General features: G+C 37.3%; 1 protein-coding gene across 15 annotated transcripts in view; it reads left to right on the forward strand.

Moving 5' to 3' along the window:
* LOC145984030 (ELAV-like protein 1) overlaps window positions 1–25,684 on the forward strand; it is a 125,137-nt gene that overhangs the window by 94,685 nt on the left and 4,768 nt on the right. For 5 of the 15 annotated variants that reach the window (XM_083117353.1, XM_083117354.1, XM_083117359.1 and 2 more), the window contains 4 exons: window positions 20,062–20,100; window positions 23,550–23,805; window positions 24,351–24,392; window positions 25,263–25,304. In XM_083117353.1, the coding sequence (XP_082973479.1) occupies window positions 20,062–20,100; window positions 23,550–23,805; window positions 24,351–24,392; window positions 25,263–25,304 (379 nt within the window). The remainder of the gene's footprint in view (window positions 1–20,061; window positions 20,101–23,549; window positions 23,806–24,350; window positions 24,393–25,262; window positions 25,305–25,684) is intronic. The other 10 variants (XM_083117348.1, XM_083117350.1, XM_083117352.1 and 7 more) reach the window with 10 other exon arrangements.

The raw sequence follows: 25,684 nt of genomic DNA on the forward strand, positions 1-25,684 counted from the left end.
AGCAAATTTAGGGAAACAGGGTCTGTTCTTGATAAGAAGCGGTGAAGGGTGAAAGAGTGTGTGATTACTGGGGAGAAACTAGACGACGTTGGAGCACGATCGGTACACACTTTTAAAAAATCCCTCTGGTGCCTTGCAAAAGAAAGACATTTGCATAACGTCTGCATGGCAAGCTACCAAGCTTTTAAACCTGAAACCATACATTAGAAGAATTGAAAGAAAATATCCTTTAAAAATGCAGTAAATTTTTGGAAGCTGGAGGACATAATTTCCAACACTTCTTGTATCACGGTACATGCTCATTTTAATTTTAACTAACTGTACGAGTTTATTTCATTACATAGCTAGCGGTTCCAGTTACGCGGATGTTGCATCCAGTTTGCCGGCAGACACGCTTTCGCTGCCCGATGTAACGGCCGCCGCTCTGTGGAAGACTCAATTTTGAAACGCACTGTACTATGCAACACAAAAGTTTTCAATCTGCTTCAATACAGTTATTTCACATTTTATCACAGTTGTGTTTCCCCATTATTTTTCTGGATATTTGAAGCATCCGTGTATTAACATGCCAAATTACAATTTTGTCACATTTAATTGTCTGGCTGATTTCGTCCAAATTGGAATACCTTATATATCCTCAAAAATATCTGGCTGCTTTGAAAATGGCAATTCCCATGGTTAAAATATCAGTGACCATCAATTGGGTCACCAACGTTCCCCAAACATGCACTATATTTCAAACATTTATTGTCTAAAATTCTTAGTTTTATTTCTTAATCTTCAGAAATGTAGTTTATGCATTTGAAAGTCACCAGAATTTGGAATCTACCTCAGCATGTGAAAAATCAATTTTTCATTTACAATCTTGAAATGCTTTGAACAAATGCAAATAAAAAAATAAAAAAATCAAATCGTTCCCAAGGTGTATTTAGTTGTGATTCATTTCAGCTAAAAAGCTCTAAATTTGCTGCAGTTATCATGGTCTCAAGATTGGGGACTTATCCTCACCCTTCCTAAAGCACACTATATTACAGAGTTTTTATTACAAGCTTATAACTCAAGTGATGCCGTAACATTCCTGAGACTTGTTTTTTTTAATCTACGCAAATGTAACCTAGTCAAATATCAGCATAATTTAAAGCTCTTGGAAGACATTTTAAACCGGTCTGTTGTCTACTTTCTTTAAACATGATGACCAATTTTTTGCAAATAGAATTTGAGTCTAATCCTTCAAGTTATCTTGCAACTCTGAAGCTTTCCATTTATGGTGGTTATCATAAATACAACGTTTGTGATTTTACCACAACTCCTCTCCTAAGCTATGAAATATTATTTTAAAAGTTTTACTGCAAAATTCCTGACCAATGAAATGTCTAAAATGACTCAGTTTAATTCCTTATACTCTGAAAATGTATTCTAGACAGTTTATAACAAAAAAAAGTGTAGAGCATAGCATAGCATAGACAATCAGTTTTTCATCCACCATCTTGAAACACATTGTCCAATTTTACTCACAAGTTTACTAGCTGCAGAAATAATTTTACCTAAATGATTGTAAATTTAGTGCAGTTATCATGGCCACTAAACAGATGACATCCTTTTTGCCAATCCATCTTAACTCATGCTCCTCCTAAATCATGCACCACATTTTGATAATTTTAATGTCAAATTATAGTGCAAGCACACAATGCTCTGTAAGTTTCATGCACAAAGTTCAAAACTATAGCCTATTCAAAGGTTTGAAAATGTCAAAAATGATCAAAATATGAAAGTATACATATACACTGTATTTACTTGAGTACCCTATACACCCTTAAAAAAGTAAGAAGAAAAGAAAAAACAAACTTAAATTGTAGTAGATCATGAAGGTGCAAGACTTACATGGGTAACAAGCTCCAAACCAGACATAAATAACATTCATCCTGCATAGGCATAGGCAAGCAACCCATTATGGTGAGAAATGAGACAAATTATTTAAAGAATGTTCCGATTTAGTTATGCCACAATTAACAACATTTCAATAAAATGTACTCAATTTCCCCTTGTAATGCTTAAACATGCAAAAAAAATATTGTATCAATTGATCATCACAGTTGAAACTATGATGTATCACTATTACTTCCCCCGCATAAGGAAGTGACTGATAACCAAAAAGCTAAAACATTTTTAAAATTATAAGCTTTGTTCAACTATGCTGCATCAATCAATGCAAACGTTTTATCTAAAAATTTCTGATACTTTTCTTATTTGTTCTTTGGATATGTATCTTTATTTCTGTTAAAAGTCCATTTTTATCATGATTTGAGGAAAATAGCCTGAGAAAACTCACTATGACTTGTACTACATTCATTATTTTTAGCATTATAAGCTCTCCTTTACAAGTTTTTTCCAAAAAAAATTGACAATTGTAGAACCTCACAAGTATTTAAAGCAATAATTTACAACCTTTTATGAAAAAAAAAAACGCTTATTGACTGGTTTTTCAAAGTGGGTTTTTCTGAAAAAACCCGCATGGGGAAAACTGGGCTGGGCCAACCCTGTCGAAGACTGTAATAAAATAAAATGTTTTATGAATGTTTAGCAGCCTCTATTGCAAGAAACATGTACAGAAACATACTCTTACCAGGTACCAGTCAATCACCTGTAAGGAGATTCCACATTCAAGAATTCCTGACAGGAAATGTTCTAAGATAAGGACTAGTGCCTTCATGTTGTTTTGTGTATGGACCCTGTCTGGGAGTGTATATATAAGATGATGTTTTGTATCTTTCATCAATTTATTTTGAAGTTTCGTCTGAAGAAGACCCTGCTAGAGGGTGGAAACGTTAAGTTTTTATGTATATTTTTTATACTATAAAAGTTTGCCTTGGTCAGCATTTTAATGTTTTATTAACATGGAAACAAGGCTTAAGTGTTACCAATGCACAGAGAAACAAAGAACTTCAAAGAAAGTGACAATGGAATTTTCAGAAGGAAACTGCAAAGAATCGAAGACTTACCTTTTAACACAGTAACCGCAATTCCAAATGCCGTTGTCAGCCCCAGCACAATCTACATCTGCCCATAAAGAGCACAGAACAACTGCACCCAGATTTAACCAGTCATATCACTGTAAACTTCCACTGCAGAACATGCATTCAGCATCGTAGTCCGTGGAAGGTGGTGTCTCCTGTGGCTTATCTTTTGGACGGTGGATGCCCTAGCTATATGAGAGATGAGTCGCAATCATTGGCTTCTTGAGCAGAACTTTTTGGTGCTGACTGACCACGGCCTCGATATTGCTTTGCAGAGTTTCTGAAGGTGGGGGTTGGGGGTCTGTTTCATTTTTTTTGTCTTTGGGATTTTCTATAAATTATTTCAATGCAGATTTATAGGGAGATTGGCGTTGCTCTCCTTATGCCCTCTTGTGGCTGTCCTCTTCTAGACTCGTCGAACTGGAAAAATGTGGAAAAGGCTAAATTGGAATGGCCGCACAGTCGTTTATTGTTCTTGAAGATGCAGAACAGAAGGTTGGAGATTGATCTGTTGCAGTCGTTTCTGTAGCAAAGGTCTCAGATGAATGTTCTGTATTAGTGGAGGAACCTCTGCAGTGTGGTTTTGGGTACGTGATACATCTTGCTAGTTTCTATCAAGACCATAGGTTTCGTTCGTGTAGCATCTATGTTACCATGTTATCTTAAATCCACATTTTTAGTTTCCTCCATATTTTCGCTCTATCTATCCTCTTGGAATCTGTACCAGAATTCCATGATTAGAATTTTCACAAGAACTCTTTCTGTGCTTGTTACACAACACAGGGGGCCTACTTTAGGAACAGCATTCCCGTCCATTACTTAAAAATTACATGCAAATGTAGCACTTATCTCGCAAATGACCGAAGTACGGCAACTGAACATGGGAGTAATGAAACTTTCCACTTTCACAAAATCACTCACGAGCTCACAGGAGGACTATAGACGCAGTAATCAACATGGGCGTCAAGCACTGCATGCGAGACTAACGTAAAGTAAAAGCTCCATGTATTGCCGGCAAACCACACATTCAGTGCGAAAAACCGGTGGTAGGGGCTTTAAGGACCGGGGCCCACATTTGGTACAATTCCTCTACCTTAAAAATCGTGAAATAAAACTGTTTTGCACTTCGCTAAAACATGGGTCTCGGAATTATCTCTGATCCTATTTGTCCTTACACCGCTGTAGACATTGTACTGGTTACGTAGATCATTTTGCAGAATACTATGTTCATTGTTAGCATTGTATTATCATTTTATTGGTCGAAGGCATCTTGACCATCGATAAACGAATAGAAACCCCTTGAGTAAAGAACGATTTCTTAAATCAATGTTATTAATTTTCATATTAGTTAAGAGGGGAATGTGTGTGCTCTTTTCATTGTGGAACAAAAGTTTGAATGTGGTACGAAATGTAACTCGCCCATACTCGCATCGTGGGACCGGCGAGGCCCTTATGATCGCCACTGAGCAGAAGACTACAAAACTCCGTCATCTTTCTTAAACATCCAAGGGTTTCGCTGCAACTGATATCTATTGTACCAGTCATATAATGGCTTACGATTAATTAATGTAAATAGTTGAATCCACTTCACAGCAGAAGGGTTGCTAGAATATATATATATTTTTTTAGACTATGCTTGAAGCACTTTAAACAGACCGCGTCTATTTTCAAAACTCGCAGTATAATAAGAACTTAAGAAAATAAATAGAATATACTTTACGAGATCCTGTTTATAGGAATGTATTTTACTTCAACTTTTTACTACCCTGTAATTGTCGCCATATACCAGTAACAACCTTTACCGTATTCAGACGATATCAAAGCGAACAGCTTTTATTAGTAACAGTTTTCACTTCGGTCTCGCATTTTTTTTACTGTAGGATAATATTCTAAAAACGGAAGTATATTATGGAAACAATATAATGCCTGAATGTGCTGTCAGGATGAAGTCACTAATCTTACCCTTTTTCTTCAGATAAACTCTCATTTATCATTGTACAGACACACATGTTGCTTATTGAATTTGATGCGCTTGCATATCATATAAGATAGATAGATATATGATCTATCGTAGCTACAAATGAGCAAAACGGTTACTTTATGCTCAGATAGGACTAATCGGAACTAGACCTACAGTTTGAATTGAATCAGGGACCCGTTGATTACAAGGCAGCGTTACAACTAAACTAGCAGGGAGTCTCAAAATGATCAAACCGTCAGTAGGAAAAGTTGAAAGTTGTTAGTCTTCTTTTTCTCTACAACATTTGAAAGTTTATGGGTGTTGTATGGCAAAGTTTACACGTCCCCCTTTACGCGTGCGTGCGTAAGAGAGAAGGTGCACACATTATTACACCCAGAAAATATAATAACTTGAATAGAATTTTTCCTTAATTAATTTCATTAAGTGCAGTTCAATTTCTCTTCTCGATATAAATACTAAATTCCTTTTTAAGACGGATCAAACGTAAATGAACTGATCACTCTTGGAATGTGGCCCATTGTCACACATTTTCTTGTTCAAACGTCTAGATTTTACGTGAAATTGTAGTTGGTCATAATAGCGTGCGAACGCCTCTGTAAAGCAGTTAGTGGAAGATGTGTAGACATTTTTTTAAAAAATCGGCAGTATTATTTAGAAGTGCGTATATACAGTATTATTTAAGTAGAAAGTATTTTCATAAGGTCTATTTCACACCGAAGTGAGAAGCAAAACGTCACGTTCTTATCCAATCCAATGAAATTGATTGTTTTCGTTCTCAAATTTCATTTTTTGTATTTACAAGGGTCGTTCAAGGTTGACCAGGAGTTTTATTTCTAGGCAGGAAATATACATACATAGAAGCACCAAACTATGTCAGTTTTTCAAAGTATTCCCCCTGAACACCCAGACACCGTTGACGTCGTTGTGGAAGTTCCTTGATGCCTTTGGCGTAGAAAAAAGTAGGTTGGTGTCGTAACCTCTGCAGGACAGCGTTCTTGAGTTCATCTGTCTGGAAGTGCATCTCGCCCTCATGCTCTTTAAGTGCCCCAAACAAGTGGAAATCACTGAGGCATAAATCTGGACTGTAAGGACTGTGTGGTAAAACCTTCCAGTGCACGCTGGCCAGTGTTGTTTGAGTCAAATGGACCGTGTGGGGCCTGGTATTGTCATGGAGTAGAATGACGTGTTTCGACAACATTCCAGGTCTTTTCTTCCGAACAGCCCCACGTACAGCACCGTGGAACAGTGTTGAGTAATACTTGGCATTAATTGTGGCACCCTTCTCCATAAAATCCACATGGATAACACCTTTCATGTTCCAGAAGACTGTTCCCAAAATCTTACCGGCAGACGACAGCGCTTTGCTTTGCTTGGGTGGAAAGGAACTTTTATGACACCATTCGTACACTCTTGCCCGTGACAGTGTTTGTTCACCATACTGTGCTTGCAGTCTACGCCAAATTTGAGCAGGTTTCACCTTCTCGTTCACGAGAAATTTCATTATACACCGCTGTTCCACAGCAACAGATACACTACTTGCCGCCATCTTTGTTTACACTACTGCGCATGCGCCAAATGTGTCGCAAAGGATCATGGTTACTCGCAAGGAATCATGGTCTGTCCTGCCCTAGTAATGCAGCGCTACATTGATTCATTAATATTTTACACACGAAAGTCCTGGTCAACCTTGAACGACCCTTGTACATCACTTGCCTATTGCGTTCAATGAGACCATGAAAATGACTAATTAATAAATAAGATATGAGTGTAATAAGAAATGAATATTTGTATTCTAGCATTCATCAATGTCTTCTCATGTGGAATTTCTATTAAATAATTCATATCCACAATAATGTCTCATAAGCTCGCAAAAAAGGGGGGAAACTTAATACAGTACTTTTTTCATCATTACATAAACTCATTTGTGTTGTATCTAACGCTGTAGCTTCTACTAAAGAGATCTAGGGTTAGATTCATGGTGTTGATAAATGTGACTGTGGTTCGTATTCACTTCAAACTGTATGTTCAGACCCAAATATCTCATATGATCACATCCCCTTGGTAGAATTGTTTCCTCAATTTTGTGCATCCAGTGTGTTGGGAAATCGTTCGGGTATTGCACTAGTCTTGCTAATTATAATTTTTACAGAGCGTGTTAAAAATCTCTACGAAACCACAATTCGCAGAAAATGTCTACTTTTGTCAAAATTTGTGAAACATGTTATTAATTTTCGGATATCTCGTACGAAAGTGCTTTATGAACCTTTACTTTTTCCAAACAAACATATTTGCTACGAACCTCATAATAAAAGCAGTTTGGACACAAGATCTTGTGCATGTTGCCGTCTGTTCCAACTATATTGCACTTTCCGAACTTGTACAGTGCGTTCGTTTTGCATCTGGGCCAAGATAGCGCGTGACATGGTGTGGCATGACGCAGATGCCGGCATTTTCGTCCCGTAACGTCTCGCTTATTTACGCACATATCTTTAGCATGTAGACAATTATATTTATATTTCATAACTGGTACTAGCTAGCCTGTCTTATAAAAGTTGTTCACGCGCTGTCTCGGCGCAGAGTCAAAACGAACGCACTGTACATTCACAAGCTACCTTGATAAACATGTCCACCAGCGGCAGACTAATTTCACTGATGGGACCCATATTTGCACTCTGTACGATTTGTGCGAAAACTAACTTCACAAAGCTTGCTGTATATGACTTTTGAAATAATATAACGATATTTCCTATTTTCTTGAAGACTTTTCACAATACGAAAAAGTTTGCACTCGTGGGGATCCTACTTGACATGTTCTTTTGTTTAAGGCCACTTTATGCCGAGATAGGTTAATCATGACTGAACTTCAGTTTACATTGGATTGATTTGGTGTTTTAAGTCCACTTCGTGCACAGTAAGGCTAATTGGGACTGGGATACGAACCACTGTGTGCCTCCACCAGTTATCGAACCCCCCTTGATTACAAGGCGACGACGCTACCAACCACTTATCCATCGGGGATACCCACACGATATGTTGTGGCCTTAGACAATCAGTATATGCAACTACAGTCAGACTGAAGCGCCACATAAAGCCAGAACCTTCGTTGCCCGTATTTGGACCTTAGCCCATATTTCCACCAGTTCCTCTACGTTGTTCGATTTATATGGTTTCCATTTATAAAATATGGTTTCAGATTTTTTACTCTGATTCATTGGGCCTTTTATCCTGTTGCCTCCCACTTCCTCAGAAGAGACTCTGTAACGAATAGGAGATTGTCAAAAATTCCGAGAGTTTTGCGTAGCCCAGATTTGGGAAATATTAAATATTCTATTTTAGTAGCAATATTTTGACGCCCTTTAAATGTAACTTAAGCCACATGTATTTGATAAAATACAAATTAAGTTTGATAATGTTGACGTTGGACGGCATCAGATATTTAATGACGCACGCTCTTGAGCTTACATAAAATATGTGCTTTCATCTTGATACATTGAAATATATTTTTCCCAAACCAGACACTTTGTCCTTGTAAAGGCTATCGCCTACTGAGACGCCGGTAACTCGCCACCCCGAACCTCAGAGTGGAAAATTCCATGAGCCTGTCCGTCCATGTAACGCGCCGAACAGCGGAACATTTTCCTTGTTCGGCTACAGCGAGGTTGAGCTTGCCGGAGCTAAACGAAGAGACGCGGAACTACACGAGAGGGCATTTGGAGGCGCGGCTAACGGAAAAGTTCCACCCTAGAAACCTGGAGACTTCTGGCACGGAAATTCCGCGCGTTTCGCGGTAGTGGGCGTTAAATCATTTGATTTCAATAGAAGCAGACAACAGAAGTTCTGTTGCCGCGTCTCAGCCGGCGTCAAGCTTTGGTTGTCTGAGGTATAAACAATGGAAACCAAAGAGAATCAACACAAAAAATCTCTTAGATCACAGATTTTCAAATTGTGCTGCGCGGAGCTCTGTGGTTCAACGACGCTTTCCGTGAAAAATCCCTCGTTAAACCTTCATACTTGTAAAGTTGCCCTCGAGCATCCCGAGTCCCTGCCTCAACTTAGCAGGCAAAAGAAAGCCCGACCTGTCGTATTTCTGCCGAAAGTGCAAGGTCGCCGCAACCTTTTTGAAGTGCAGTGATACCGCTTCTGAACTAATAAACTGACGCGAAGCCGCGTTTCCCAGACTTTGTTCATTGATGCTCGATTGTTGGAATTTAGAACACGATTGCACCACGACATTTACTTCAGTTCATTTGGCTTCAGTTGCCAACTGTAAAGTTGTCCTGTCCAAGCGTATTTGTGGTGGTGTTGACTAGACGTGAAAGAACTTTGTAAGGAGAATATGCAAGCGTACCACTCGTCATTGTCAGTAATTAAAACACTTTCTTACGAACACTTACCATTCAGTTGTAAGAGCATTTTCTTTGATACCATATTATGAAGTAATTAATTTTTTACTAGATTGCTAGAACATCAGAAACACTAAAAGTGTACGTATGGTGTTAGCTAAAACCAATACTTCTCAGAAACGTAATTCTAGAGTTCTCGTTGGCTGTAAAAATACAATTTTACTCTGACGAGCATAGAAAAAATGTTGGGGATCCGCGGCCTCGTCTTTGGGTGAAATGGGCTCCGCGGTTTGAAAAGTTTGAGAATTGCTGTCCTAGATCTAATTACTAGACCTCGGATTTTTAGATTCTAAAAAATGTGCTTTTAGGTTCCTAAAATAGGCTTTAAAAATCCTAAAATAGGTTCTAAAAACCTGAAAAATACTGATTAGATACAATCGTTAAAAACAAAATTTCACAAGAACCGTAATAACAAAATATTAATTTTCTAAACAAATTTTCACTTCTTTTATCATTTTTAAAATTATCTACAAATTATTATAATACTGCACTTGTGCTGTTAGAAAAAGTTACTTGTTGATATGAAAAATGAATTACGTATGTATAATTTGCTGCAGAATATCAGGGTGGATACTCACTTGGAATTCCTTGAATTCCGGGAATTACACGTGAATTATTGGCTCCGGATATTTTGCGTGGATTATTGGCTCTGGAAATTATTCATGAATTTTGGCAAAACATGAAAAAAGGTACAACCTGATGTTTTCTCTATTCCAATTTTTTCTCCGTAGACGTGAAAATTTGCAACTTTTATTAATCCAAATCCCATTAAATTTATACATGTTTTTAAATTCCCTGAGGCAAGTTTCTCTGTTTAGATTTTTTAGGAAAAAGAAAGCTACATGGAAAAAAAATACACTTTCTCAATCCGTTTACTTTGTTAGGGTCTTTTACAGAACAATATATCTGACAGACGGAAGATTATTACAAAATAATATATCTTGAAGTTGATTAGATAATTTTTTTGGTACATTGGGATCATAGAAACCCTTTACATTGTTAATATTTTTGTGTGTGGAAGGGAGGGTGAGAGTCGGTAATACGTAAGGTTGGAATAGAGAAAACATCTGCTTGTATCCTTGAATTTTTTTAAATGTTCGCCTTGAAAACAAGGAATTATACTTGAATTTTATCATGGTCCTAGTGACCACCACGAATCCTTTTGCGTTATCCACCCTCAAACTCCTAGGGCCTCCCCGATGGTGCAGTGGTAGCGTCATCGCCTTGTAATCAAGGGGTCCCGGGTTCGATACCCGGTGGAGGCACATAGTGGTTCGGATCCCACTTTAAACTGTAGGTCCAGTCCCGATTAGCCTTACTGTGCATAAAGTGGACTTAAAACACCAAATCAATCAATCAAAGCAAATTTGAATGCTGGAACATTACTTTGCAAGGTGAATACCAAAAAGGACCAAACTGACGCGAATTTAGCAAGGGCACACAGATCAGAAGTTTGCACTTTGGACTGTTCAGGCAAAATAGAGGGGAACTGTTTCCTTTCGTCGCCACTGTCTGCAGGTAACAGTGACGTCACATTTTTTGTTTTGTTTGAAGCTTTGATAAACATCATGTACTTGGAAGGAGGGAAATCGACAGAAAATGTTTCAAATACGCCAGTCATTGAATTATTTCGCCACCTAACCTCTGCGAGATATAAAAATCCTGCAAAACCTTTAAAAAATCTAAACATAAAAAAAGGTTTAATTTAGGCACGTAAACCTAAAATAGGTTCTAACAAGCAAAATAGGTTATTTTAGGCACTATAAAACTTCGTCAGTTTCGTTTTTAAGTGAAACGCTGATATAATTTATTTATTTACCTGCAAAGGAAAAAATAGGTTAAAAATCTAAAATCCGAGGTCATGTAATTATATTCCCGAGTGAACTTCCTGTAATGCACGCAAATGAGTCCGGGCCGCCTGATGTTTTAATTTGAATTTGTATTTTTGTTATTTAGTGTCGATTTCTTGCTACTTTGGCTAATCGCGACGATGAGGTTGAATAATGATATGATGAAATTGATGGATACTCACAAAGACCCTTGCCCAGACCGTAATTGAAACCCGGGATCCCTGGCCTGATGTTTTAAAACAGGATCTTATCCATTATTGAATATTACGTTTCTCAAGTTCGCTTGGATGCTTTGAACTTTGGCATCATATTGTTCTGCATGATGATGTACTTAAAATAGCGTTAATCAAGCACTTGCTAAAGTCACCAATCGCATAATGTGATTGGATGTAATTTTGTCCAAGACGTGGCACAGTGTCATCAGTTTCGCGTCGAATCAGATAGTATTTCTGAGGTTCAAAATTATTTTTCATATTTATTATAGAATAACAACGAGAGTAGATTACTTGGTTATTCACACATTGCCGTTACGAAGATACAGCAAAATTCAAGCGTGTTTGTAGATTAAGAGCTTTGGGTAGCTAATAATCTTCCGAAAATATAAAACGTTAGAAATCCCTATTTTCGTTGAGAATTATTTTAAGTCATGCTAAATATTTCCTAACTTTCTTGGAGACAGATTGTACAAAATTTCCTCAATAAACTGAGTAAATAGAGTTAAGGAATTGCAGTCCTTTAGTTGGTGTTTCAAATTTCAATTTCACGTATATAATTATTCATAAAAGGAGAAATATTCAACATCTGACCAGAATGACAACCTACGTGCATAGATCTTCTAAAGTTGAGGGATGTTTCTTCTCTAGCTGCCTTTAGCCTGTAGCAAATACTACAGTATATTCCTCATTAATATTTCTTCAAATAAAGATCTGTTGTTATTTTACATTTCATAAACTCCATGAATTTAAGAACGAAGGAAGTTGTATGTTAATTATGACTTAGTAGAAAATTAACTATCCAGTCTTTTTATCCCCACTGTTGCGTAACGTGATTTCAAGATAGTTTTAGGGTTCGCTTTATGCATAGGTTTAGTCGGCATTCGACAAACAGTTTTGTGTGTCATCGGAGCTTTTGAAATATATCTCAACCATTATCAAACCCAGGAATACTCGTTAACTTTCCATTCAAAACTATTTCGAATAATCGATAATGTCAATTTTATTACAATTGGCACTTTCATGCTGTCAAGAACACAATTCTAGATGCAGATCCTGTTCAAGAAATTATTTTATTTCCTTTATGTAAGATAATAAAGTTGATTTGTCGCACATTGGAAAGTGGAAAAATTTATAACACCCACTACTTGGAAATAACGTAGTAGTTAGGTTGCAGTCAGATACATTGTATGTCAATAAGTGATGTAACATGCGTCAAGAAATGAAATACTAAAAACATACGTGCACCAAGGATCTATACACTGAATTTACGTACACGTGAAAGACAGTTTATCAAATGTTTCAAGTGAAACGTCAAAACTAATTTCATATATTGAAATGTCATAACTTCGCCGAAAGCGAAAAATTCCAAATATTGTGCATTGACGATGCATGCAATTTCAAACTGAATAGTTGCAGTAAATGCGTAAGTACGTAAGTAAAAAGCTTTTGCACGAAAGAACATAGCAGTATAAAATTAAGTTCATGGGATGACATTCCCTTTAGTAGCAAAATACAATCTGGCCTTTATAGTAGCTTGGCATTTAGGACTCATATCCCATGAGATCTTGAGACCGTGTGCCCTTCGAATTATTCAAAAGGCTATGGTGCTTGGTGACACTGGAGTTGTTACAATTCAACCTATAGTGATATAAAAGTTAGTTGTAATTTCAATGTGGGATGAGTTTGGAACAATTATTTGGTGGGTATACGTAGGTTTGTATTGTTTTACGCAGTTTTACGACTTCTTCCAAATACATTTCAAGCAAAGTTCCTTCGAAATGAGAAATGAAGGGAAGCACTAGCAAAGTACTCATCTAGTGCAGAAGATATGTTTAGTGTTATTCCTAAACTCTCGTTCTCCATGGAGATATACAAAGAACGGTGAAGTTTTTTTTACTGTAATGTTTCTGGTATATGTGATCGTAGAAAACATTCAATGAAAGAGTAACCTATTATTAACTTTTGCTCTTAGGCGTATGGTGTCTGATTGCTAAAGGACCAATCTATTCCCGAAAAAGGATGGATCTCGAGAAAACCATCTCTGGGGTTCACCCAGTCTCTCATCAATGTGTATCAGGGGGGGATTAAGGTCTGAGCATGTTGCTGATCACACAACCTGTAATTATGGCGTAGGTGGTGCAGTAATCGAGAACGTGTTGTGAATAACCTAAATGTGTGCCTTCATGTCGATTGCAGTTACTTTGTCGCTGCCTCTTTAGGCTAGTCCCGACGATGAGGATGAATTTAGATGACATTGATGAAGGGAGACTTGCAAACCAACATCCATGTCTACACAGAGGGTCGAACTTGGGGCCATTGCAGGCGAGATCGGCCACCGGGTGACAATGAAATAGCGTTTCAATTGCTGTGTATACCAGGAAGCGGTACATTGCAGCGTAGCGCGCTACGCTGACCACTCCTCAACAGACGCTAGTGTGAAGGCTGAAAGTGGCCCTTTAGGTGGGACACTAACGGTGTTAGGGCCAAGGTTTGGCAAGTGGTTTTGAGTTGGGTGATGCGTTGTACCGAATCCCTTCGTTGTCATTTTCTGGCGTTCTGAGCTGCAGCCCGCTACTTGTTTTCAATAGCTCCCAAATGTGTCTTCGTGATTCTGTCAACGCCGAAACTGCGGAGTTCACACGGAGATCGAACCCGTGGCTGCTTGCATCAATGACGAAAGTGCTGAATATTCTGATACACGGGAAGTTCTAGGGGTAAATATTGGTCTCCATTTTTCACACGTGCGTGCAGTACAAATCTGCATGCATGTCTTCACAAAATCAAATTGAAGAAATTGCACTAATACTGAGGCAACCAAACTCGTAAATAGTAACATAACTCGAAGCCTAACGTTGCAAGTTACTGAATACGACCTGGCTGAAATTTGATAGGCATAAGGTAATCAGATAATGTATTTTTATTTACCCCATTTAAACCTATGTAGATTTTTGATTTATCTACAAAACTATATTGGGTGGAGATATGTTTTGGGATAGCTGTAAAAACTAGACCTAGTAATATACAGAACCGTCACACTCCGTGTTCGCATGGTCTAAGGCGTCAGGCTTTTTGGACTGGTGCTGGTTCGAGTCTCCCGAGATTTCGGACTCTGTATGGGACCGGTGGCCACCCACCATCGTGAGAAAATTGGGGAGCTACGAAGGGGTAGCGTAACCCGGTCATGGAAACTTAACACCAACGACTGAGGGTTCGTCGTGCTGACCACACGTTACCCCGTAGCTGGTTGGATGATTGTCCACCTCTGTTGAAGCCTATGGGAGTGAGGCCAGGAGTCGGTAGGCAGGCCATGACCCGCTGTTTCGCCAAGGGTTTATTATATTCACTGGTTGACAGTTGCTAGGGAACAAACACATTTTCAGCTATAACTTTTGAGAACGCAGCTCCGTGGCTGTGTAGCGGCATAAATATATCAGTAGAGGGCACTAGTGAGGAATTGCGTCCAAGAGGAGAGGCAACCAGGCTATGCAAGGTTCCTGATCTAGGACAAACGCCAGACTTGAGTCAGAAGGTTGCACTCAAGAGAGACGGTCAAGCACGATAGCCGCTTCTGTGAGTGCAATACTGTAGTGCAAACTGATTAGTCAGTTGGAAAATGGCGCAAAGGGTTCAGCTCAGTGATTATAATAATATCTGTACTCATATATTGGTCACTTACTGTATCCTGACTGTGTTAAAAAAAACTTATGGCTGAAAATGTGTTTGTTCCCTAGCAATTGTCAACCAGTGTAAATATATAGAAACAAACTGCTGATTCATACGTTTCTCGGATGCTAATCTCAAATGATAGAAAGGAGGGGTGTAAGGGGTGAATTTCCACGTAGTACACACAACTGTCAACCTCACTTCCACGCAGTACACCCTGGACTGAATTTTGTAGACAAACGAGGCTCTGGCAACTGGCCCTATGGCCAGTATAATTCTGTGTCCTGTCCTGTTTTTTGTCCTTATGTATGCTGAGTGCCCGTTTACAGCCTCAACAGAAGTCAAACAATTTTAGTTATGCAACGTTAGTTATTTGCAACGGTAAGGGGCTGGACCCCGTATAATGTGACGGGTGCAAAATAGCCTAATTGCTGAAGCACCCAAAATTCTAAAATCAAATTCAAATATGATAGGATAATAATTGCTCTCGTATGACAATCCTACTGGTGTAATTCCTCTCGTTTGACTTTTTGTGCGCGATTTTCAGTTTCATTTATATGGCGAAGAAAGTCATGTGGCTCCTTTCTTTCCTTTGTCTCGCCTGTGGTTGCGGTGTAACTAAATGTAATGCCATGAGGTGTGCAGTGTTTACTGGTTCAGTGTGCAGTCATAATAAATTAACTACTACAATCAAGGCCGGATTTAAAATGTCGCTGCCTTATAGGCCAGTGCAAGAACATTCCTTTCTGTGAAGGACATGCTGATATGCTAAGTTATTAGCGAAGCGCAGTCTCCCCCTTTTCATACAATTACTGTCAGATCAACATCCAAAAAAATGCGTCACTTAAATGTCTATAGTTTCTTCAGTATGTTTTTGTAGTTACCGATTTTAACTCAATAGTGACCAGTGACCATTCATCGGCTGCCCATAATGCTTTTTACATACATTTTCTATTGTATTGGGATCGAAACTTGGACTTCCCAGTGGCGTACTAGTAACGCTGTAACCTTGTAATCAGAGGGATCCCGGGTTCGTTCCTCGGTTGTCACATTGCGCAGTGGTTCGGGTCGAAGTTTATACCGTAGATCCAGTCCTGATGATATTTTATGAGCATAAAGTGGAATTTATAAAACTTGCAGATGAAAACTTTTGCTCAAAATTATAAAATGTTCTGTGTCTTACCTCTGGAGTTATCTTGGCAAGCTGAACTTATTTTGCATTATTATTATTATTAATTAATTATTACAGTTCTCCATAATTTGAAGTAGGTAATTTTCATTAGAAAGTACATGGGATATAAATTCGTGCAGCTACCCTTAGATTCTACTCAGACTATTTAAGGATCACAACAATTTTTACCTTACTCCAAATCGTTGCCAGGCTGCATGTAATAATAAATGAGCCGAAAACTAAATAAAATTCTTGCAACGAATTGTACGGTAGAGATGTTTTGCCCTAACTCCTTCCATCAAAATTATGGCACCCCTGTTTTGCCTTGGCCTGAATCTGGCTCTGACTGCAGTTTTTGTCAGCACTAACAGTTTAAATCTTATTTACTTGAATATCATTTTGGCTTTCTAGATAGCAAAGTGGGTTCGCATTTTGATTCTCGATTTGTATCCACCAAACGCTTCTGTTCCTGTTATTTCAACTAACACCTGAGTGTGTATTTGTCTTCAAAACAAACCTGCAAAGATTGACCTAAACATACATGGCTAAGTAAAACTCGGTTTGACGAACGGAAATTAGGGGAAAAGCAATTGATGTGAAATTTGAGGAATTACTTTGAAAATATATTCTCTAAAGCAACATCTTTATATGCATGATGTGTGCTCGCGCACGTGCGGGGAATAATTTTAGACATGAAACTCGGACATAAGTCGAAGTCATGGTTTCTGATTGTACTTGGTTTTCAAACACCATTCAGTCAGGAGCAATGTGAAAAACCTGTTAACTCTTCAAATTTATTACAGGGCTATTTCTCTCTGTACGTTATTTTACGTCGCTTTTCTACTTCTCAACGATGAGGATGCATGATAAACCGATGAAATAGATGGGGCACAAACACTGATACAACCATTCCTGACCTGTGTCCCTCACTTTGATGACACGTGTGACATTCAGGTCGAATCACAGCAAGTAATTTAGCAGGGAGTACGAACAGTGGTGTGTTTATGATTTCATTTCGGGAACTACGGTGGTTTTTGGCGGTGCAAATCTCCCCACATCCTGCAAACTTTACGATTGCATTGCAGTTGTGCCATAAGTAATTTCTAATATATGGAAAGGGGGGGGGGCGGACGTACACTATCTGATCAAAAGTATCCGGATAGATTGAGATTTAGTAAGAAGTTTTGACACCGAAAATATCCCTGAGGGTGATTGGTGCAAATACATTACAGATTACAATATGTTAGAATGTACAAAAAACGGACACTGTTTTCATAGTACTGAAACAGTGATGTGATATAAGCATACAAAACCAATTTTGTCTTTTTTCCTCATCCTATAGTGCACTAGTATTGTAAAAATTCAATATTATATGATGTATGCGAATCTAAATTTATTTTATTTAATTCCTGAAATTCTTCGACTGCATACATTGTATATTCCAATAGTAATTTTCCTACTCAAAACTATCAGACGTACCTTATGCTACAAGTTCCAGTAGTTGACATTAAAACAGAGTGGGTACACCCTTTGCTAAGATGACAGCCTTGACACTGCGGGAGAGACTTCCAGTCAGTTGTCGGAACGTCTCCGGAGAAATGGCAGACCATTCTTCATGAAGAGCTCTAGCCAGCGCAGGTCGCGATGTGGGTCGTTAAGGCGTGGAGCGAAGCCGGCGTTCTAATTCATCCCAAAGGTGTTCAATGGGATTCAAGTCATGGCTCTGGGCGGGCTAATTCATTTCTGTAATGTTATTGTCTACAAAGCATTGTCTCATAGGCCCTGTTTTAAGACAGGGGTCATGCTGATACAGGCAATTGTTATCACCGAATTGTTTTTCTGTCGTATACAGGATGAAACTTGTCAAATTGTCATTGTATCCTTCTGCATTTAGATTTCTATTAAGTTTTACGAGAGGGCACATTCCATGAAAAACACCCCCACACTGTAACGCCACTTCCTCCAAATTTCACTGTTGTTACTACACCTTCTGGCAGGTATCGTTCTCCAGGCAATCGTCACACCCAAACCTTCCCATCAGACAGCCACATGGCAAGCGTTATTCGTCACTCCAAACCACAAGTTTCCAGTCGTCCACAGTCCAGTGTCGCAGTTCTTTTACACAACTGCAGGCGACGCTTAGCATTTACAGCAGTAATGTTTGTCTTATGGGCGGATGTTCGACTATGGAACCCATTTGTTTCAATTCTTGACGTACAGTCAGTGCTCGCTGGACATTCAGTAGCGCTGCGGAAGTCCTGAATGAAGTTTTCACACGATGACTGACGATTTTCGCCAACCACTTTCTTCAACACACGGCGATCATTACATTTAGTCTACCAGCCCGTGGTTTTGTTGTGGTTGTGCCTTCACGTTTCTACTTCACTATCACGGCACTAACAGTTGACTTGGGCAAATTGAGAAGGGCTGATAAGTGTCTGATTTCCTGCTCATGTGGTAACCGAAGACTAGACCACATTCAAAGTCACTGAGCTCCTTTGACTTACTCATTCTGCTCGTACTTCTTTGCACCCAACAACGCATAGCTCCGTGATCCTTTTATACCTGTTGTTCAAGTCATAGCGACCTCTAAACGTCAGTTTACAAGTTAGGGATAAGTGTTCGGACACTTTTGAGCAGATAGTGTAATTATTTTCTTTGAGGATATTTCCATGGACCCAAGCCTGATACCTCTGTTTGTAGTTAGGTTTCAATGATGGTAGAGTCGTCGGATATGCTCGTATGTAACTGCAGACGGGAGCAAATAAATAAATCTAGATATAAGCCAGTCCTGGATTTTTTTGGACTGCTAATGATAATGTGCTTGTGATTTCTTGCAAGTGGTCAAATGTTGTAGTCGTTTCGTTGTAGAAACCCATACATAAGAATTTGAAAATAACACAATTTAGATTCGTATATATTCATTATCGTGAATCGCGTTGTGGAACTCTGCTTTCAGGTTTGAAACAGAGGTACAGCATGGACGTTCGTTGCTCCTACATCCATTTCGTCATAATACAGCAACAGCAGCAAAGTTAACAGTAGAAGTACTGGACGTAAAATAACTAAAATACATCTATGTATGTTTAACTCCATTAGTGCAAGACTGTATTTTTAATTTCATTTTTTTATACATGTGAGGGGACATACTTAAGTGGCTGTCTGTTCACGCAATAGGCTTAATCATGAAACCATTTTGTAAAATATCATTAAACTCGGGCCATAACATACAATTATACAAATTTACAACGATCACTATCCTTTTTTTGTAATAAGAGAAAATTTAAAGAATTCGACCCGGATAATAATTTATTATAACGATAACGTTGTGGTTGGTAATTTAATATGGGGTGATATGATTACACAAGGGAAGAGAAATGATTAGCTTATGAAGATGGAGACATTCGATTGGTTCTTTGAATTTTAAAACATTCAGGTACTTTTAATGTTTTAGGACAAATTTATGGGATTATTTACTTATGAGGTGTTTGAAGATTTTTTTCCACTTACTAAAGATATTTGTTGATTTGGTGTGTGTTAAGAAAAATGTAGACTGTTTTAATACCACACACTTCACAGATAAAAAAATGATCATTTTTGTTTCGTTTGCACAATTTGATAGAGCAGATGTTTTTATTATTGATATTGGTCTTTTTGCACATAATTATTATTTACAACACAATGATTTGCTATTTATAAGTATTATTAACTCTGCAGGAATTCCTGTAGGGTATTTTGTGTATTGTACATTTTTTCTTCCATAGTCCGCCAGTATGTCAGTGGAGCTGGAGACACTGTACCCTGTACGTGAGTGAATCTATTTTTACAATTGAGTTCCTATCTTACTTTAGATTAGTGGTCTTAACATATATTGCTTGCTAAATTTTCTGTTGCTTGTAACATCACTGAGCGTATGGTATGTAACATTTAGTTAAATAAAATATCAATCACACATATACTAACAAATTAGTTAATAAGATTTGTTGAGACCACTCCTCTAGAAGATCCCATGTAAATTTAGATATTTCGAAACTTAATAACTTCGTATAATAATTTATAAATTAATTTTTGCACGAAAATTGAGTTTTGAGCCAGTAGAGAAAACTAGAGGTATTTTATCACAGCCTCTTTCATTCTTCTTGGGCGTAATGACACTGGAAAGATTTGGGGTGACCAATATATTATTCATGACTCGTAAAATTCTAAAGCATAGTTCTCTTATAAAGTCCCAAGAAGCGTAAAATAGTGTAACCTTGATGAACGTTTGATTATGTTTGTTTTGCGTGCGTGTGTGTGTGTGTATGTGTGTAGAGCTCGTGTGCTCCTGTGTACATTTTTGGTATATGTAGGTGCACATAAAGCATAAGAATATAATAAGGTATGGATGGACGGATACAAATAGTCAGGTTGTGTCACCTTTGCAAACGCTTGAAACATTTTAGTTTGTTTCCCCGCTACGCTACATTTCTGTTAACGCGTAACTTCAAATATAGCAAAATCGCAAAGCAATAGCTTTATATTTAATTTTGGAAATTTAACATGGTTTCCTATGAGTGCAAAATTGTGTTAATTGCACTTTTGTCTTAGCGCTCATTGCAGCTTCTATCATTATGTGCCTTTGCAATTAAGCAAACACACATGATTGAAACATGGGCGCCAAATACTCGAATCATCGACTTATAATTTGATTATTTTGTATTATAAATTTCATATGTTGCTAGATAATTCTGATTATTTCCAGTGTAAGTATTGTTTGCATAATAACAAAATGAGTGCTATTTTTAATTTGCTTGTATTAAGTGTGTACCAAGAACTATAGTGCATTAGTTCATTAATATGTCTAAATATAATTGCCTTACACCTTTTGGCACGAATGTGTTTGATTCCTTAGTCTAGTCAATAAGAAGTCATTTTGAAACATAAAAAATGCCTACATTACATCATCTAAAGTAGTAAGCAAGTAATAATATTATCCGGTGACATATCAGATTAAGTTGATGACTGGGAATAAACATAATGCCAAATTATTTTAACCGCAGTTTTGATTAGTGTTTTAAAAACTTAATGAGATTTTAATATTTTAAAACACAACAAGTAATACTGACATAAACCAATTACTGAATGGGGTTCTAAAACAAATAAATCGGGCGCTAACTTTAGATAATTTGTTTTTCTTACCCGTAAGTAGGATGTCTTGATTTACTTCAAATCCTTATCTGGAATTTAAATACGCGTGATAAAATTTTACCTACTTTCAAGTATTAGCTAATTAAACGGAAACTAATGTATATCATGCTCTGCCCTGCAATAAATCATTCATTGCAGCTGTTCATCTCAAATATAACCAGTTTCCTAAGAGCGAGGAGGGGTCTCCAAACTTTTTTTAAAAAATATACAGGCCAGGTCAGCTCCCTAATGTTAGGCAGGCATTAATAGGTGAAATGAAGACAATTTCTTAGACGACAAAAATATGATAATTTTAAATTATAGAATAATTAAAAACTTATTGAAATATAATTAAACGAAAAGTTTTTTTTCTGTTTTTGTGTATTGAATGATGCATGAAACTGCTTCTTTAACAGAATGTTAGTTCAATAGAATAATGTCTGAACGTGTTGGCCAGAATTTGGACTTCTAATCATATTTGAAAATATACCTTCACTAAACTTTTGATTGTAGGACATTTCCACGGTTTAAACTTGTATTCGCATACGTATTATCATGGAAGTGGGCACTTGGCAGGAAGTTTCTAGTTAGTGCCTCTGTGTTAGCAATTTGGCTCCCCACATCCTAAATGAGTTAGTATTTTCTAGTCGCCTTTACCTAATCAAATTATCCTGGTACGCATTTGGGGTTGAACTAACGCAAGGAAACGATTAGAAAAATAGATTATCATAAATTTTGAAGAATGAATTAAGAACTTGAATATATTGAAACAGAGTAGAATTTTCATCTGTTGCAGACATTATAATATATATATATATAATGTGGCTCTATGTATCCTAGATTCGAATCTCTGTTAAAGCATCGATTTGTGCGTGTTGTGCGAACTATTCCGTCGCTTTTCAGGTATAGTTTGGAGGCCCCTTTTCTCGGGTAGGACACATTTGAAGCTTATAACAAGTTATCGACAGTTCTTAGACTGTGTACGCTGCAAAGCCTGCTTGTTAAACAAAATATAAAAATTGAAAGTTATTTTGTTTTACAGTTTTTAAGGACTTTGTGTGTACATTAGGTTGTAAGCCTACTGATGGAAACCGTAATCTCAAATGCCTAATTCACTTGTGCGAATAGAAACAAGACATTTGATCAGTGTTTCTGAAAGCGATATCAGAATGTTGTAATCAATAACTTCAGTTACTGTCATTCCTTTATTAGCCATAATTAAATGATCAAGTATTCTAGGTACTTACTTTATTCTAAAAATTATGCCACAAATTCAGTACAAATTACTGTAAGGACAAAGAAATAGCAAAGCTAGATAAATATATAAAAATAAATTTCGTAATGTACCTTGATTCACTCAGGTGAATAAGGATAAGCAGGGAAATAAAAATAGGTAGTAATTACCGTTCCTATTTAAACCTGCGTTCAACTCGCGTAATTTAGTCATCTTAGAAGCTAAATATTAGAGTATTATCAGAGCAGTGACAACTAAGTGAAACTTATTTCAGAATTTAAAAAGATCAACAAGATTGAGTCTTGGTTAGGAAAGCTAGTTTCACAAGATATTGAGATGCAAATGAGAAGAGAATATGTCTGTCCTCCTCCTTCTTAGAATCAGTACTGTTGGTAGTGGTTTTATTACTTTTCTGCTAATTTTTCCATTCAAACTTGCATTTGGTAGTTGGTACTCTAGTATTTTGCTTCAACCTTAAAGTTTTTTGTAGTTTAAAGCTCTTTTTTTATGAGGCTTTAGTAAAGTTTTTCGACCAATCTTGTTTTAGTATTGTATCAGTATTTGGCATTGGTGATTCAACTTGCATCATAAAGATATTACTTGTCATAGTTCCTTTCCTGACAGTTGAAGATTTCACTATTAACATTGTTTAGTAGAAATTGGATTTCTCTGGAATTAACATGAACTGGGCAGCTGTTTGGAATGTGTGCATGGCGGAGGTGAAATTTTGCATTGAAGTACTTGTAATTTACTTAATCAATTAACGTTCCTTAAGAGAACGATTACGTATAATTTACTGGATGGGGCTGCCACCTGCAACCCCCCTGGTATAATTATGCCCATTCTTTACAGGCTTGTCCAAAGGAGTTGGTTTCATAAGGTTTGATCAGCGAATTGAAGCAGAACGTGCCATTCAAGAACTTAATGGTACCATTCCCAAGGGTTCTACTGAGCCCATAACTGTGAAATTTGCAAACAACCCAAGCAACAACAACAAGGCCATTCCACCACTGGCAGCCTACTTAGCACCACAGGCCCGTCGTTTTGGGGGACCGATTCACCACCCGACGGGGCGCTTCAGGTACATTCCACTGTCACCACTATCCAGGTACTTGACTTTCCCAGTTTACTTTGATTTGTAACAGTTTTTACATCATTAGCTTTTCAGTTTCGTTTTTTTTATTTTCTGATGCATCACTTGACTTTTGTTTCGTTTTCTTTCTATCTTTTTTAGTTGAAATTTTGTTTTGTTTGTAGTTCATATGAGTGGTGTGCTTCAACTTATTTAAATTTCCTGTTTGCGTGGTAGTATGGGTGATGGAAAGGTATGACCATTCACAACATGCTTTGTTCAAATTAAGGAAGAGCTTAACCAACCAGTATAGAAGAAAATAATAAATTAACTATCCTTTAGACAACAATACTATATTCTGCCAACACAATGTAGAAGATTTAGAAGTGACTGTGTTAATTTCTTCAATACTTGAAGAGGGAAAAGGGGGAATTGTAAAGTGTTGAAGAATGCTTGGCATACCTGTTCGTCTAGGACTACAATAACACTATACTCTGGAAAATCAATGCTAAAACTCTAGAGTAGTTCTCTTAAAATGTCACCTGATTTTATTTGCTACATTGGCCTGCCTTTCCACCAAGCAGCCCATACGGACTGCCGCTGTGGCCTGATGCAAGAGAATGGTAAGTAACTGTTATCCACATCACAAGCACCGTGGGAAATTAGTGCTTAAAATGATGTTCCGTTGTGGCTGCATGAGTAGATGAGCGCGAGGCTCTCAATCCCTTTATCTTCCATATGTGGAAGATAATTAGGGTTGATAACTTCCCTTCTTTCAGTAAACTCACTCCTTAAGGTAAAGAATGTATTGTGGATTTTATTTTTTGCTCATTATTTGCAACTTTGATTTAGTACTATATACCTTCCGTGTGCTTGTCTAATAGCATGGCAGTATGCTTTGTACTTTTCATCAGCTTTTATGTAACCAACAGTAGAGCAAAAATCTTAGACACCCTGCAACTGTAAGTTACTAATATTCTTTATTTTCACATTTTGTTCATTTGAAACTGGGGAAATAAAATTGTCTCAATACTGGTGTACAGTTTTCTACTTTTAAGTATATTAATTTTAGTGAACTGAAAGTTTGAATATTTTTAAAGCTTTGTCATGATAACTTTTGTATTTCTGACATGTATTGTTCCAATGCTGCTTTTGAAGTAATTAGTCGTCATTTGTCAATATTAGATACCAATATGAAATTCAAGAGAGTCTATGCCTGTAAATGTTTTATTCAAGTTTTTAGTATGGCTGCCCAATTCTGCAGTTTCTTTTTTTATTTTTTCCTTGCAGTATAAGTGATTTCAAATTTTCTGCATACATAGCTGTATCTACTCAGATTGAACCCAATATCCATAGTTCTGTTTCTAGCTTTTCTCGTTCTGAGATCAAGTCTGAGTGATTTCTTGTTTAATTTAGACTATTACCTTCTCAGCTTCACATTTAATCAACTTGCCATTTAATTTTCTTATGTTTGTTTCTGTATTTTGTTTTAGCACTGGCAAGACCATGCTAGCCATAAACAAAGGCTTACAGAGGTCAGTATTACGGAATTTTTACAATTCATATTTCTTTTGTTTGGTGATTGGTTAATTCACGAGTGACTAAGCATGAATAGGTTTTTGTTTGTCTGTTTAGTTTTATTCTTTTGTAGTGCTAGCACATCTCTTCATTAGTGGCAGCCGCATTTCTATATTTCACCCCATTAAGTTCAGTGGCAAAGGTAGGAATGAAAATGGTGTGAGTTTTCTTAAACACACAAAACGTCTAATCATGATGATTTACAAGCACCTCTTTTCAACCAAACAAGTTGCTCTACACATGATTTGTTTTTGCAAACGTTTGTTATTGGTAAAGCATTATTTCAGTTAATCTGCCAAATTCCAATAAAAAGCATGTGATCAGTCATCTTACCAAA

Source organism: Lepisma saccharinum, chromosome 2, assembly GCF_977018435.1.
Source record: "Lepisma saccharinum chromosome 2, izLepSacc3.1, whole genome shotgun sequence".
Taxonomy (NCBI): Eukaryota; Metazoa; Arthropoda; class Insecta; order Zygentoma; family Lepismatidae; genus Lepisma; species Lepisma saccharinum.